Genomic DNA, 15,785 nt, shown 5'->3' with positions numbered 1-15,785 from the left:
GGATGCATTCCAACAGCTCCTTGTCTCTTCTGTACTGAGGACTCCACATCTGAATGCAGTACTCCAGGTGAGGCCTCACCAGCACAGAGCAGACAGGCAGGATCACCTCCCTCACCCTGCTATCACGGAAGGTGAATAGGTTGGTCAAGCAGGATTTGTTCTTGGTGCTGCCATGTGTGTTCTCCCATGTCAACTCCCTGTCCTCCTTGTGCCTCAACTTCCAAGAGGTTCCACGAACTTCCCCAGCAACAAAGTGAAACTGATAGATCAGTGGGACCCAGGGTCATCCTTTTTACCCTTCTTAAAAAACAGGAGTGATTTTGCCTTTTTTCCAATCACCACGGACTTTTACCTGACTTTTTCAGCTACAACTAGTGTGACAGAAAAAGTACAACATTGTAGAGGTGAAATATACAGACACAGTCAGACCATTAATATTTATACTGTGTTTACTGTGCTGAAGGCTCAGAAATAGAGTGATGAAAAAAAAGCAGAGCAGGCTACTCTCTGTAAAAATGAATTCCTATAGCAACATTTAAGGACAGGGGGTTCTGAGAAGTTTCAGAATTAATAAGGCCTTGTGAAGGATTTCCCAGCCTCAATATCACACATATTTGAAAAATGGAACTGCCACACAGCAGAGATATGAAGAAGAGCGAGAGAACTTGCACATACTAGTCTTGTTTCCTTAAATCCAGAGAATATTGGTTCCTTCTACATAAAACTAAATAAGAGGAAGATATTATTTTGGGTAAAAGGGAGTGGAAACTAAATGATTGTTTGACTACATGACTATATACCTCTCCATATGCTTTTAAGTGATCAGTATTAAATAGCTTCTAGTACTTATAGTAGCCTTTGAGTAGTTTATCTGCATTACAGATGTGTTTAAATCAAGGACAGTACACATTCAGAAAGATCTATCAGATCTTATAAGGACAAGCCCTCGTGAGCACCAAGGAGCTGAGTATTCTCTGCAGTCATCTCTGTAGCTCTCTCTGGTCAGGATGCTCCCTGCAGCTCAGTGTACAACCTCTGCAACAGAAGTGCTAATCCTGAATATACTACACACGTGAAATTTTGGAATTTCCCAGAAGTTTTTAAGTGGTCACTGTTGTTGATTTTATACACCATTTCACATTGTTTGTTTTTGAATAACCATGCTACCTTATCCTTTGAGGAAGTCTTCAAGCAGAATAAGAAATAGAACCAACTTAGAATACTGTGAACTGCAGCAGCTGTTTACATCAAGCTGGGATTCCTGAGTATGTGTGGGTGGAGAAGACTGGCAACATTCTTAAGCATGTCTGTGCTAGCCAACATGTGCAGATGTTAGGAGTAAGAAGATTATAAACGATAGCTTCCCCACCAAATTCACTTTTATAACAGGTTTAAGATGCCAAAATAAAAGTTTTCTAAAGAGTAGGTCTATTTGGCAACATAAACCAATGAAGAATGTTTCCCCTTACATACACAGAAAGGAAAAAGGCTACATTTTTTTTTTACCTTTTCCAGTTAAATACAAAAACTTTATGGATCTTCCACCATCAACAGTTCCTAAATAAAGCTAAAACAATGAAAGTTTAGTCCTCACTCAGATGTCAATGAAGTGTGGCATATTTAGTCATCTTTTAGTGGAGTGACATATAAATAATATGCAAGTGCACAGGGCCTCATTTTCTTCATTGCATTTAAACTGTCCCCTGAATTGGATCATGAAATTCAACTATCATACAGGAACCATAACAGAACACTGAGGTGATGAAAAGCCTGATTTAGCCGAAGTGTTTTGCTAGCTTCTTTAAACTGATGAAAAGATTGTAGGAAAACATTTCTGCTTGTTGAAATCCCTTTCCTCTCTGGAATCTGACTTCTTAACTAAGAGATTCCAACAGGATAAGGTGTTAGAAGTTTAGTAGAAATTAACAAGAACAGTACTGTTATTTGGAAACAGCAAGACTATCAGTCTGCCACTGTTGGCAATTTCACAGCTGTTCTAAAGAAAAAAGGTATTATTACTACTTTCATGGTTGTTATGAAGTTGATATATGCCCAGATCTTAGTGCAGGTCACTACCCTAGAGCACTAACTGAACACTAAAGATTCCTGCATGCTGCAGTTAAGCCAGGTACAATCTAAGAAACACTAATGGAAGATTTAAACAGAAACAGTAACTATTACATAAGTCAAATATTGCTGAAAGGAAAACAAAGAAGGCATTACATGAAAAAGATTTTATGAAGAAGTTGAACTGAAAGCAATACTAATTAATAATAGCAATCAATTTCACTAGCTTTTAACAGAAATACCTGTAAACTGAAAAGAGACAAATACACAAATACAGTAGATTAGCCCTACACGTATCCATGAATACTATACAGAGGGGTGAGAAAAATGCAGAATATAAGATAACATATTAAGCATTACTGATTCCAGTAACAGACACCTCAACACAAGGCACTGTCTGTCAAAACATACCAGGAGATACTGAAAATGACGCTATGAAACACCTACACAAACATGTGAATAACAACATCCAGACATATGCCTGGAGAATACAGAAACAGAAGACAGTGCTACTGAAATGTACTTTACTAAGGTCTTGCTAATACTACTCATGTTCCCATTTCAACACTGCAAAATGTACAGACAATTACATCAAGAAATAGGTCTCCAGTATACGGGACCTACTCCAAAAGTAATGTCTCCTGTTTTATTCAGTCAGCCACGACGTCAGAGGTGGGTGTTGGTTCTATGGCAGAGGAAGTTGAATCTTCCCACCAATATCATGTTACATTTTGTTGATGCATGACAGATGGCAGCAGACAGGCATTTCGTCATAGAAATGCAGATGAAGCAAAGCTGTGCCACTGAATTTCTCCACGCAGAAAAACTGTCACCCACTGACATTCACTGACATCTAGTGAACACTCAGAGACCCAACAGTGAATGTGAGCACAGTGTGGCCATGCGTGGTGCACTTCCGCAGAGGTGACAGTGGGCTACCTCCACTGGTACAGCTTTTTACGAGAGCAGTATGCAGGCTCTCGCTCATCACTGGTGAAAATGCACAGCTCATGGTGGTGACTATGTTGAAGAAGAGTGTTTTGTAAATGAAAATTTGCACTGTCAGATAGTGCTATTGCGCTCTTTGTACCTGTTTTAACTTTCAAGGAAATACATAGCAGGCATTACTTTTGGAGCACCCTATAAATTATTAGCATCACTAACAGTTTAAAAATTGGCAGGGTTGAAAGGGAAGATTCACACTTGGACCATGGACAAATGCGCATGGTGTTTTTTTGGTTCATATGCGATGGCTTCCCTGCATTATCTTTAAATTACAGGTCTGGATATTAAATGTTACTAGATAGACTTAAAAAACATGAATGTTCTTCCAGTTGTAAGAAAATATGAACTGCAAAGTAAACAGTGCAGATGAAGAATACAAGGTTCATTTAAGGGGTGACAGGGATCTCAAAAAGTGTTCCTTTATTGTAATTTACCTGCAAATAAACAATCTTCTGAAACACATCTTCTCTCATGCTCATCTCCACATCGAAATTGGAAAGCTTTTTGTCAGCTTCTGTGCTTGCTAAGCGTACCTCTTTGTCAGGTGAGACATGCTGGGGAAAATCCAACATACTTCTTTCCACTGTTTAAATAAAAGGCAGTGAAAACTTAGAAGGCTGGAAACATCACAAACAAAGAAAACTTCCCTCCCTTTTCTGATATATAGAAGGTAAAAAAAAACAAAACAAGTATCCAAAGCAACCAGATGCTCAAATTAGGCTTGATGGACACGAGTTAACATAAAATAATGAGTCATGGAGAACTGCATAACATTATAACAAATAAACATTTCACCAAAATAATCCATTACCTAACACTAACTACCACCTCTGTATTTCTGTGAAGTCAACTGGAGGTTGTACAAATAGGATATACGATTTTTGGAAAGTATAACATTTGCAAGGAAAGACTGACAATGCTTCATAGCTGGCAAAAAGGCTTCTAGTTTCTAAAGTAAAATACTCTGAACCTTCCAAAGACACCCATCTGTCCTGAAGTTATTCTTAAACTGGTGCAGGAGAGGAGTGTCAGATCACCATCTTCATCTGCATGTTTAAGGGAAAACAATCTGGTAACAAAAAGTTATCATGTATTCTACAGATTGTAAACTACTGATATTTTTAGAATATTCTTTTGAGACAAAGTAAAACATTACTAAACAAATACTTTATCTTTTTAAGGAATATTAGTGCTAAATAGAAATGATTGTTTTGACTAGCTGAATTAACTTAAGTCAATTATAATTTCATTCTCCTCTCTCAAAAATGATGTTTTAGATTAATGATATCTTAAGATGATGTTGTAAAAACTCTGTAAAACAGAGTAAATTTTACTTACTCTGAAGTTGTTTACAAAGCATCTAGATTACTCTTAGTATTTCAGAAACCCTCAGAATGTGCACATGGGCATATGGTTCCACTTGAAAACCATTGGAAACTCGTTATTCTCCCCTCCTGTTCTCAGAATACTGAGGTTCAAAACAACAAATTTAATTCTGGCTTCCTCTAAGGATAATGCAAGGCTTGTTGTAATGTGCATCACCACAGATCATGAGCTCCAGTTACTGGGGGAATGGTGTTTTTCATGCACCTGTGAAAGGGATAAATGGGACTAAAAATACAAGATCCTAACTAAAGTCTTGCTGTGTTAACAAATCATATGCCATGGGCTATTTCAGAAGTAAGTCCTGGTATTTTCACATACAGCTTTGATAAATGGCATTAAAAGGTTAGATATGACCCAACTCAGCAACATGGAGAAAAAAGTACGTCTCAGACAAGGCATGTGAGTTTCTGTGGCTCTCCTTATTCAGAATAAAACAGACTTGCCTTCTAATATGATTTAAAGCATGGAGGTCTATACATAGGCAGAAAATCTTAGGATATTTGTACCAAACACGTTTATACAATTAAAACCGAATCTGGCAGGAATCTGTTTGGATGAAGATTAGTCAGCCTATCTGCCAGCATCAATTCCAGTCAATTCACTGGATGTAACCAAATTGTGAAATTAAGTAATGTGAAAGCAATAGACGAATATTATAACACTATAATTTGTGCCACAAGCTGTTCCGTTCTAGTAATGAAGACTGAGCTCCATGCTGAAGTGCCTGATTTCAGAACTCCTCTTGCAACTGCAGTTTATTTCAGAGAACTTAAGAGAGTTTGATATTTTATTACACAGACCACTACAAACATGCAACCCCTGTATTGTAGATTTTCCAAAACAAAGGCACTACAAACATTTGTATTGTTCCCACCTTCTCTGAAGATTATTAACAAGTTAACTGAATGACCCGTGTTTGACCGTACACTGCATCTGTATATTGGAAGGTCTTGGTAATTCATTCACAACAGTCTAGATGCGATCACAGAACCAATACCTCTCCTGCACTGCTTCAAGTCCTCATAGGCCATAAAGTAAAAGAGAGCAGGTAAAGTATTCTTTTATTGAAAAAAACATTCACAAAATTCCTCCATTCTCATCCACCACCTTTTCTCCATTAAGAATATGTCAGTCTTTCCATTGTTACATTTGAGTTGCTCATCTCAGTCAGATCCTACAGCAACTGAGATAGGCACTGCTTACCACTAGAGAAGAAAAAAAATCACAAAAGTGTACACTGACCTGCATATTCCACTTCTATATCTGCCAAGGCCCGTACAGTATTTTCATGTGTCACTTCTTCAATATCAAGCTTCCCAACAACATCATATACATGTTTTGTCTTCCTGATCAGTTCTTCTGTTCTTGTTCTAATTTGATCTGGTGACAGGTCCCATCTCAAAAGGTTTCGGCCTGATGCTATGTATGAAGAAGCCTTGAGCTGATTAGTGATTTCTGCTCCTAATGTCATTCTCAACAAAATCCGAGGCCCAATGGACCTGAAAGAAAGAAGAAAGATCTTTGCATAAAAAGATGCCAGTTCATGAGAAAGTTTATAGTAAATATTAAAAAGGCAGCAGACCTTTAACAACCACAAATAATTTTATACAAGTAAGAACAGAGTCCTACTTCAAATCACATGTTACTTGTCCAGCAGGAGCTTTCACAGATATCGCTCTTATTTTAAATTAATTTTAGTTAAGTCAGAGGTTTGTCCTTACACCCTTCTCCATACAGTGACAAATATTAGAAACAGAGAAGGAAGAAAAACAGAGTTTCGGTTACTGAAACTTTACACAGTAATTTTTGAAATTAGGAATAAAATCTACAGTGTTTTGCAGGTTATGATGGACAAGAACCATGAAGAATAATGCCGCAGATTTTAGTGCCTTAAGAGACCAACCCGCACCTACAGAAAAGTAACAAGGACCAGACCTCTGAGTTACTGAGAACAGCTCTGGATGGCAGAGCCTTATTATCTGTCTTCCAATTTCATTTGCATAACTTAAAAACCAAAATAATATATTGTTATGGTAATGACAACAACTTTTGACTTTCAAACATAACTAATGAAATATAAGAACACACAGATTGCTCACTACTAGAAAGAACGGTGTTTGTTTTTTTTTAAAACACCATTTCATAAGAAAAACCTTTTACTGTTAGCACTAGTCACTTGCCTGCACTAATTTTGTAGCAAAAACCAGTCTGACTATGTAAGGTTCTGGCATAATACTGCAGAGAGCTCACATAAAAGGACAGGCAATTGTGGCCTGAAGGAAAAGCAAAGCAGACCAGCAAAGTGCTAACAACCCAAGAAGAGCCACATGCAGATCTTAGGCAAGACTTCAAATACACAGTCTCACTGGCCTAAAAGAGGAATTTTCTAGATATGGCCAAGTGGAAGTTATTTATACAGGACATAAATGAAAGGAAACATCCCTAATCCAGATTTTATGCTGAGATTCTTTTCCCCTTGTTATTATCTTTTCTTCAAATCCTCACATACCAGTATAGACAAGTTTCCTTTTAATTTCTGCTGGCATACAAAAATATCAACCTCTGTAATATTAACTACCAAACTCTGAAAATGAAGCCTGAATAAAAAGCATTCCTTCCATCTCTGCTCTGTCTCTCCAGTACAAATGCAGATCTGACATTAACGTGTCACCAGCTTCTCCACTGGAATACTGCAAGTTGGAATCTCATCTAAAAGTTTCTCATAAATGAAACTACTTTCATGAAAACAAAAGGACAAGTGTTAGCATTCTCAGAATGCAATAGTTTCCGAGAATCCAGAACTACTGAATTCTACCCTGAATCTATGAATCTATTACAGAACAGAACTTCATTAAGTCTGCTTCCCACTGGACTGTGCTTTGTCAGTCTTCAACACACTGCAGCTCTGACAAAGCCTGTGGGCGCTGAAGGGGAACATCCTCAAAGCAGTTTCATGGCTCTGAACTTGCCTCTTCTACCCTCCAAAGCTTGTCAGAAGGAACATGAAATACACCAATTTAAGGTCAAAATAGAAATGAAACAGAATCAAAAGAAAACAACCTGAAAAAAAGAAAAAAAAAAAAAGTTGATGGCTATGCTAAGGCGAAGGATATAAGACTGATATAACTTTTAAAGGGAACCTACAGCTTTCTGTAATTCATTACTCTCATATTGAGAAAACACAGCTCTGCTACTGACCAACAATATAGTCCCAGAAACAGATCATGGCAACATTTCATTTCAGCCTGTCAAACAAGTTCAATTAATAAAGCTGGACAAGTTCAATTAATAAGGAGTCCCTAATTGCTGCTAAGCACTTCTTTTAAGCATAAAAAAAAGAGATTAGACCACTTGATCTTAATAGACTGGCTAATTGCATTGTAGAGCACATAAAAATCAATAGCTTCAGAAATGATTGGCATAAATGCCATCAAGTGATTGTCTATACCGTTAGAGACAATTAACTCAGAAAACTGGGTTTGTTTTGCAATGCTGATACTTTGCCTCCTCCTTCTGATGCAGTGAAGCTGGTATTCATGTAGAACAAAGCCAGTGAAAACCCAGAAGGACCCACAAGTCTTTCACTAAACCAATGTGGGCTTTCAAAAATGATAAAACATTTCAAGTAAAAACCATCACCACATGCAACCATTAAACACAACCTCAAACTGCTATTTGAAAGCACACACTGTTACCTTGCTGCCAGTTGTACTTTGGGCCAATGTGACTCACATCAGAATAATGAAAAGCCACATGCAACTGAAGTATGTGCATAGGTGAAATCTTATTCCAGCTATTTCTTTGAGTGGATTAATATTTCGTATTTGTTGATTACTTAGAACTGTAACCAAATGACCAAAACTTCAAATTTCACACAATAAAATTGAGAATTACTCATTTGTTCAAGGGAGAAACATAGGAATTATCTCAATCTAAAATTAAAGATTAAGCAGAATATTAAAAAAAAAAACAAAAAAAAACAAGAAAAGAGAATATTGCTAAAATAATAATGTTTCAAAGATGCTCTGCAGCTTTATTTGTCAGTGTTACTAGAAAATGTGACTGTAAACTGTGCCACTGAGAGAAACCTTAACTTCCAAGACACGAACTGGAAAATAAATTAAATAAATTGTATTAATAACAGTTGGAACTAGATGAAGCAACAAGCAGTGTTCTTCAAAAACTATTTAGTTTTTTAGTTTTGAACCAACCTGCTGCGGTTATTATATAAAAGGATTGCTTTTGGTAAATGGCAGCAGCATTATAGAGGAGCCAGCCATTACTCAGACTAAGCAATAAGAAAATTATTCAGTTTAAATTAGGCAGAAGAATAAACAAATGTGGGTCTGTAAACAAGATTATGTCTATACTGCAATTATCTCATGTGGCCATGGGTACGCTATTGCCAGTGCGTGAACTGACCAGTTCAATCTTTCAGACATTACATTTAATTGTCTGCAGTGCAATGTGGAACTGCTGACGTATCTGGTTATGGGTAAGGTCCACATTCAGGAGCTTTTGATATTCCTCTTCCTTCCTGCTCCATCCTCTTATTTCTGCTTTGTACATGACTCCATCTGTGATGGCAGTGTAACTACCATCAAGACCATACTTCAAAAAGCGACAGGATAACATACAGGTGAAAAACAGAATGGCTTTTGTTGGAAGGGATCTTAAATATCATCTAGTTCCAACTCCCCTGCCATAGGCTGTGACACCTTCCACAAGACCAAGTTGCCCAGAGCCCCATTCAGCATGGCTCTGAACACTTCCAGGGGCAGGGCAACATTTTCCAATAATTCACCACCATAGTAAATACCTTTTTCCTTACGTCTATTTAAAAAAAAAAGAGCCTAAATTTAGAACTTGTATGCCTTGCTCTACTACCACACTCCCTGACAGAGTCCCTTTCATTGTTCACTTAGGCCCCCTTAAGTACTGTAAGGCTGCAACGAGGTCTCCCCAGAGCCTTGTGTTCTCCAGACTGTACAAACCCCGATCACTGAGAGCCTGCCTTTGTAGAAAGCTTCTAAATTACACACTGCAATCACTTCTATTATTGCTAGAACATCAGGTAATTTATTTTGCCTACAAATCTAAAATTTGATTACTTGCTGCTTCTGGAAAATATGAATACAATTTGATTTTAGAAAGGAGGAGGACTTTTATTATACTCTATTACAGCAGTATAGTGGCCAATATGACTGCTGCAAAGATGAGCAAAGCAATTAAGTTTATGGGCTGATTTTTAACTTGTGCAGTAAATTCCTTAAACATACTAAACATTTATGTAAGCCTGGTTTTGATTAAAAACAATTTTCCACATCTGGAAGATGCCAAACAACCCTTTGTAACAATGCTCTATTAAACAGAAAAGCCTCAGACTACAAAGCAGAAGTAGCAAAGGGTAGCACCAGCTTTAGAAAGTGCAAACACAAAAACCTGCAACTCTGATCCTACTACTGATGACGACTTCGTAACAGATTCAAGTTTGCAGTCTCATTTAACTGCCACTGCAAACTGATGGAATCGTGGATTTGCTTGAGTTGGAAGGGACCTCAATGATCAAGTTCCAGCCCCTCCATTACTCTGTCCAAGATTCATTCTTTGACCATACATCAAATTTTCAAATTAAGCTTTACCTAAACAGCACGAGCTACACTGAGAAGAATTTGCAGACTAACAAAATCTATTTACAAATGTGTTTCTGGGAATACATATAGATTTATTTTACATACTCAAAGATCTGAAAGTTCCATGTAGCCATACAAAAATCTGACTATATCAGCTCTGTGGAAAACTATGCAGGTCGCTCTGAAAGTAATGCCTGCTATTTATTTCCATGCAAACTACAACAGATAGAAAGAGCACAAGAACACTGTTTGACAGAGAAAATTCTCAGCTACAAAACATATTTTTCAATACAATCACCACCATGAGCTATGCGTTTTTACCAGCAATGAACAACAGTCTGTATGTTGTGCTCATAAAAACCAGCACTGGGGGAGGTGACCCACTGTCCATGTTGCCATTGCTGAAATGCACCACCCACTGCCTCACTGTGCACGCCCCCAATGTTGGTCACCACAAACATTCATCAAGTGTCAGTGAGCATCAACGGGTGCCATTTTCTTCACATGAAAGAATTCACCTTTCCTCCATGTGCCCTTCCATGTCAGACGCCATTTTGTCAGACTGACTCTCTGCTGCCATCTGTCTAACAGCAACGACAGGTTTGTACATATGAATTTAAAACAAAATGGGATGTTACACTCTTTGTGTGCTTCTCACTCAAAATAACAATAATAATAATAATTTAAAAAATTAAAAATGGCTCTCAGCTCAAAAATTGTAACAATATGTGTGGGTTTCTTACACAAACAAAAGCATCACACACAACATAGTCATTGAGCTTTTAAATATGCTTAGGACAAACAAATGCAGAGATGTTCTCTGTGTTGTACTCCATGTGCAATGCAGGGAGAGGAGAACAAGCAAGAGAGAAGTGCAAGGGAACCAGCACCGAATGTTGGAATGCTGCGAATCAGGAGACCATCCATATTCATCAGGAGAACGCAACCAGCAATCACGGGGCCTCAGTGTTCCAACGCCACCTAGTGCTCTCCTTTAAACTGGAAAAAAAAGACTCGTCCCATTAACACAACATGAAAACTGACAGTTTGCCTCAGGAGTGATCATTTAATACATGAACAATATGCCATATGCTGGCATTTCCCTGTGGGTGCTACCAAACACATATAAATGGTAACAGACAGGCATGATTTAAGTAAACCTTTACAACAGCCAAGCCTCATATTCAATCCATTAAACCATAGAATAGCTCACGTTGGGAAAGACCTTAAAGATCACCAAGTCCAACCCTAACCTAACCCTTAACTCTAACAACCCTCTGCTAAATCATGTCCCCGAGCACCACATCCAAACAGGTTTCAAATACAACCAGGGATTCAATGGCATGTAGATTTTCTATTTTTGCTTTTTTGTTGTTGATGTTTTTTTCCCTGTAAACTAAGACCTACATAAGTTGAAAAGCATTTCAGAAACACTACAGTCCGTATTCAGCATCAAGGAATACAGTTTGGACACACTGTAGTTGGTCTGGGTAACCTGGATGGATTTTGAGATGCAAATTAAATAGACAAAATATCTGTCTAAATTCTTTGCTTGTATTTTAAATTTATCTCCACTGTTCCAGTTTTGACTTGTAGATTTAAGCAAGAAGTATTTTTTTCTTCTTTATTTTAGAGTTAAGAAAGAACAAAATCAAGTAAAGTCAACTGAGGACTGAGTAACCCCAGGCAGAAAAAGAACTGAATGGGGAAAAAAAGAGAGAGAGAAGTAAGAGAAGTCCAAGAAAGAACAAAGTACACCTATATCACTCAGACTTAAATCAGAGCATTATTTCAATTGAACATAAGGAATGGGACCGCAGCCACAGAATTTAAGTAATGACTTTTTCCTGCTGGACAAACACTTTTGAGGTCATGATTACACTCCACCTCGCAGTCCTTTCATTAGTTTGGCTCTTGACAGTGCCTGGAATGGTGAATATGTGCCTTGAATTCTTGGGTGATTTTCCTTGGCAAAGTACTCAGCTCTGTGTCACAGTTTGGGACATACAATCCCACAGTGGCAAGAGGACAGCATATTTTATATTTCCTAATGTAAAGTTCCAGAACTGTTAACAAGAAACCCACTCATCTTAAACAGTGTTTGAAGGAATAGAAGATGATCTGCAGTCTTTCAACACTAAATAATTAATTTTGTGACTGCATCCTTTTTTTTTTTTTTTTTTTCCTGAAAGATTATTTAAGGCTCAGTTCACAGTAAATTAAATTCTATGTTGCTCATCCAGATGAAGTGAAGTAAAAAAGATGGAAGTTATAAGAACATTTCAGAATCTTTACATTTTTCTCTATTCTGCTTTTACAGTCTTAGCAACTCTCAATGAATGCTTGCTAGTTTTTTTGGTGGAAGTAACACCCAGAGTAGTAAAGTAACTGAGAAAGGTACTTTGTATCAAATAACAAAAAATGCAGACCTGAAATAGAAATTCACTGGTATGCATAACAAGTTACACATGGCACGAACCTCTAGGCCTTACGCTATACTTGCATACTCTACTCACATCCCCCCAGTAATTTTGAAAAGCAAGTTGGAAGCAGCTCTGACTGATTTTCATAAGAGAAAGCTATCCCCACACAATAAGCTGGAGCGGACCACACGGAAGGTCAGGTTTCTGCAGAATGCCTGAGATCCTCTCTCTCATAACATAAAATGCTAGCGCCCACAGTTCTAAAGAAAAACAAAATGAAAAACAGATGCACAAATCTTACTCTGTCTGATGAACTGGGCTTTGAATCTATTCTGTGAACTGAATTCACGTAGCATCATGGCACACTTCCATGCCTGCATACTTTGCTTGAAGAATCTTAAAAAGGAAGCTGGGAGACTTAACACGTGCATGCAGACTGCAGGTGGTCTACTTACACTACACTGAATTTGATGCAGGAGGCATCCATCAAGTATCTTCTACTACACAAAACACAATGGAAAAAAAAGCATTTCCAGTTCCCTCATGTACTACTGCTGCATAAGCACCATCATGCCTGCAATATAACACACACAGAATGCACACCCTGTAGTGCAAACACCACACACTGCAACCACCAGGACAATTCAGTACTTCAATGCAATCAGATAACAAATTAAAAATAGCTTCTTGACTCCAACTGAAAAACAGCAAGACAGACAAATATTGAGGAGCAATACAAATACATTTAACACATACTGGAAGAGAGCCTCTTTGACAAAGGGAATTCATGACTCAGTAACCTACTGGAATTCTTTGATGGTCTTTTAAATAGACAGAGGTCAGCTAGTGTCATCTGTTTGATTTCCAAACACTTTTGACCAAAAGGTCTTTAGAAAAATGACACTGCTGTCATCATATTAAAAGTAAATTGTTAAAAGAATGGAAAGAAACAGAAAACTGGAACTCGGTGACCTGCATAGTTCCAGACTGGCTCCTACATACCTCAGCATATCCACGCCTCACCTAAAAAAAGGTGGGATTCGTGAAATTACAGCAGTATGATTTTTATGATTACTGGGGGCAGTATGTACAAAAATGTGGGGCTGAGCAAAGGTGTAAGAAAGAGCAAAGCACTCAGTAACACATGAAGCACACACATACTACATACAGTTCTGATGCTCCCAGAACTCTCTTGGTTTTTATTCTTCCACCTGCACAAATCCCTGTCCTCTTCTGACAAGTTAATAATGATCAATGAGGGATTAATTCCACTCATAGAATAAGTAGATGGGGATTCTTCCCTGACAGTAACACACAAACAGAGAAAGCTTTTAAGGAAGTTACACAAATAGTACAGAGAGAATGCGCAGTGATGAGTTCTTTCCCTGCTACTTCTGACACAATTCAAGAAGAGATCAAACAGTTGTAAGAGGAAAGTTCAACATAAAAATGCATTAGTAGGATTATTCTTATTATACTATATTTTATTTTTGCACAAAATCATACGACAACTATCTTTTGTGTTGGCAAGTCCCCAAAGCCTACATGATGATATGGCACAGGACTGTTCTGAAGTTACCACATTACGTTTGTCCCATCATATATACTTGCCTACATTTGATCTTGACAGACTTTTGCTCTGTCTGGACCTTACACTGTTGCTGTTGTTGGACCTGGTAGTTTAAGGAAAGCATACACATGCTGTATGGTCACAAATGATAAGATACAAGAAAGTGACTATAAAAGTGTTTCTGATTTCCCCACCATCCTCCTGACTCTTCCCCCAACCTCCCGTTGGTTTGATTCCTTCTCAAGAGAAAAGCCAGCGTTCACAATATCTTTCCAGGAATGAAAACCTAAAATTAGCCCTTAAGTGCAATTTTTATGGACTTTTTTTCCCCTTGAATCTACGTACATTTTCCTTCCAGCTCCAAATTTGATTTTGAGAATTCTGAAGATTTTGACAGAAAGACTCTAAAATCACAAACCCCGCAGAATTATTTTAGGGTAACAGAATTATTTAAGACACATTTTCCACTTCTGCATTCTATTTTTCCATTGCACATAATATCCTCAAAAAGTAAAGAGACTACTGTGCTGACTTCATTAACGTATGCCTTAGCCTGCCTTTTTCTATGCATTTAGTTGAAATATTTGTTAATCTTTGAATCTCTGAATCCTAATAGGAAAGGTACTCAGCTGGAGATAAGCTCCTTCTCCAGATCTGTCTATTTTTAACTGAATTATTCAAATGTTCAACGCCATTTTATCTAACATTAGACATGCAGCTTGAAACTTCCTAAAAACACAATTTTTAACCACCCATTTAAAATGAACTGACTAAAAATGTCACCTGAGAACGCCTGCTATTCAGTGTTCCTACAACCATGTGCTTAACTTCTCAAACTGGGAGGTCTCTGTTTGGCTTCTGAGATGGCTCTTTTTTGTATAACAACTACTGGAGCTCACTAAAATGATGACTGACAAAAAGCAAACCAACACAATTAACAAACGGCACTGACCATTCCTAGATGTACATACGACAAATGATTAAGAAATAAAATCAATTCTGAAATCAATGTCAATCCTTCCTTATTACTTAAGGAGATATCTTCAGTTTCCAAACATAAGTCACAAAGACTGATCTTTTATTTTATTTTTTACACAATGGAATAACTTCCATCCTTCTAAGACATCTTCAGGACAAAGAAGGTCAGGCAGCATTTTGGACTGACACACAATGGAAAACAAAGAAAATGACTGTATAAAAAGAATGCAACCGAGTTGATCAATTAATTTACAGCAGCTGGAACTTTACGGGGAAAAAAAAATATATTAATTTTAATATAATATTATTATATCAATCCTGTTTTCTAACTGCTGGGGCCTCCAGCCGTAACTCAGCGTGAAGAATCGCCCTGCACCGTGTCAGCAGTGACAGCCCAGGATCCAGCCATGCGGCTGGCAGCCCGCACCCAGCTGTCATTTCTCAGCAGCCCACCAGAGGAAAGCAGCGATCTCCTCCTTCCACGCTCAGCCCCGCGGCTCACACAGCCCGGCCCTCAGCTCCTTCCTTCCCTTTTCCACCGCTCGCCGTCTCACACGACGCTTCCCTGGGCGCTGCTGGACACAGCGCTCACTACAAACACAGCGCTGCTTCCAAACCCTCCAGCACGGCGCCCGCCTCACACCTCACACCCGTGGAAGGAGCTGAGCTCCCCCCCGCCATTGCCTCACGGCGGCTCCGTGCAGCCCGGCCCGGCCCGCCGGT

At 38.3% G+C, this 15,785-nt stretch overlaps 1 protein-coding gene across 3 annotated transcripts in view; it reads right to left on the bottom strand.

Moving 5' to 3' along the window:
- Positions 1 to 15,785, bottom strand: part of NLN (neurolysin) — a 33,271-nt gene that overhangs the window by 17,154 nt on the left and 332 nt on the right. For all 3 annotated transcript variants that reach the window (XM_085528348.1, XM_015848533.3, XM_015848532.3), the window contains exons 2-3: positions 5,701 to 5,957; positions 3,507 to 3,655 (exon numbers count right to left, since the gene is read on the bottom strand). In XM_085528348.1, coding sequence (XP_085384474.1) covers positions 3,507 to 3,655; positions 5,701 to 5,957 — 406 coding nt within the window. The remainder of the gene's footprint in view (positions 1 to 3,506; positions 3,656 to 5,700; positions 5,958 to 15,785) is intronic.

This window comes from Coturnix japonica, chromosome Z (genome assembly GCF_054131305.1).
Source record: "Coturnix japonica strain WE chromosome Z, WE-NBRP24, whole genome shotgun sequence".
Classification (NCBI taxonomy): Eukaryota; Metazoa; Chordata; class Aves; order Galliformes; family Phasianidae; genus Coturnix; species Coturnix japonica.
This window is presented reverse-complemented; position numbering and strand designations above follow the sequence as displayed.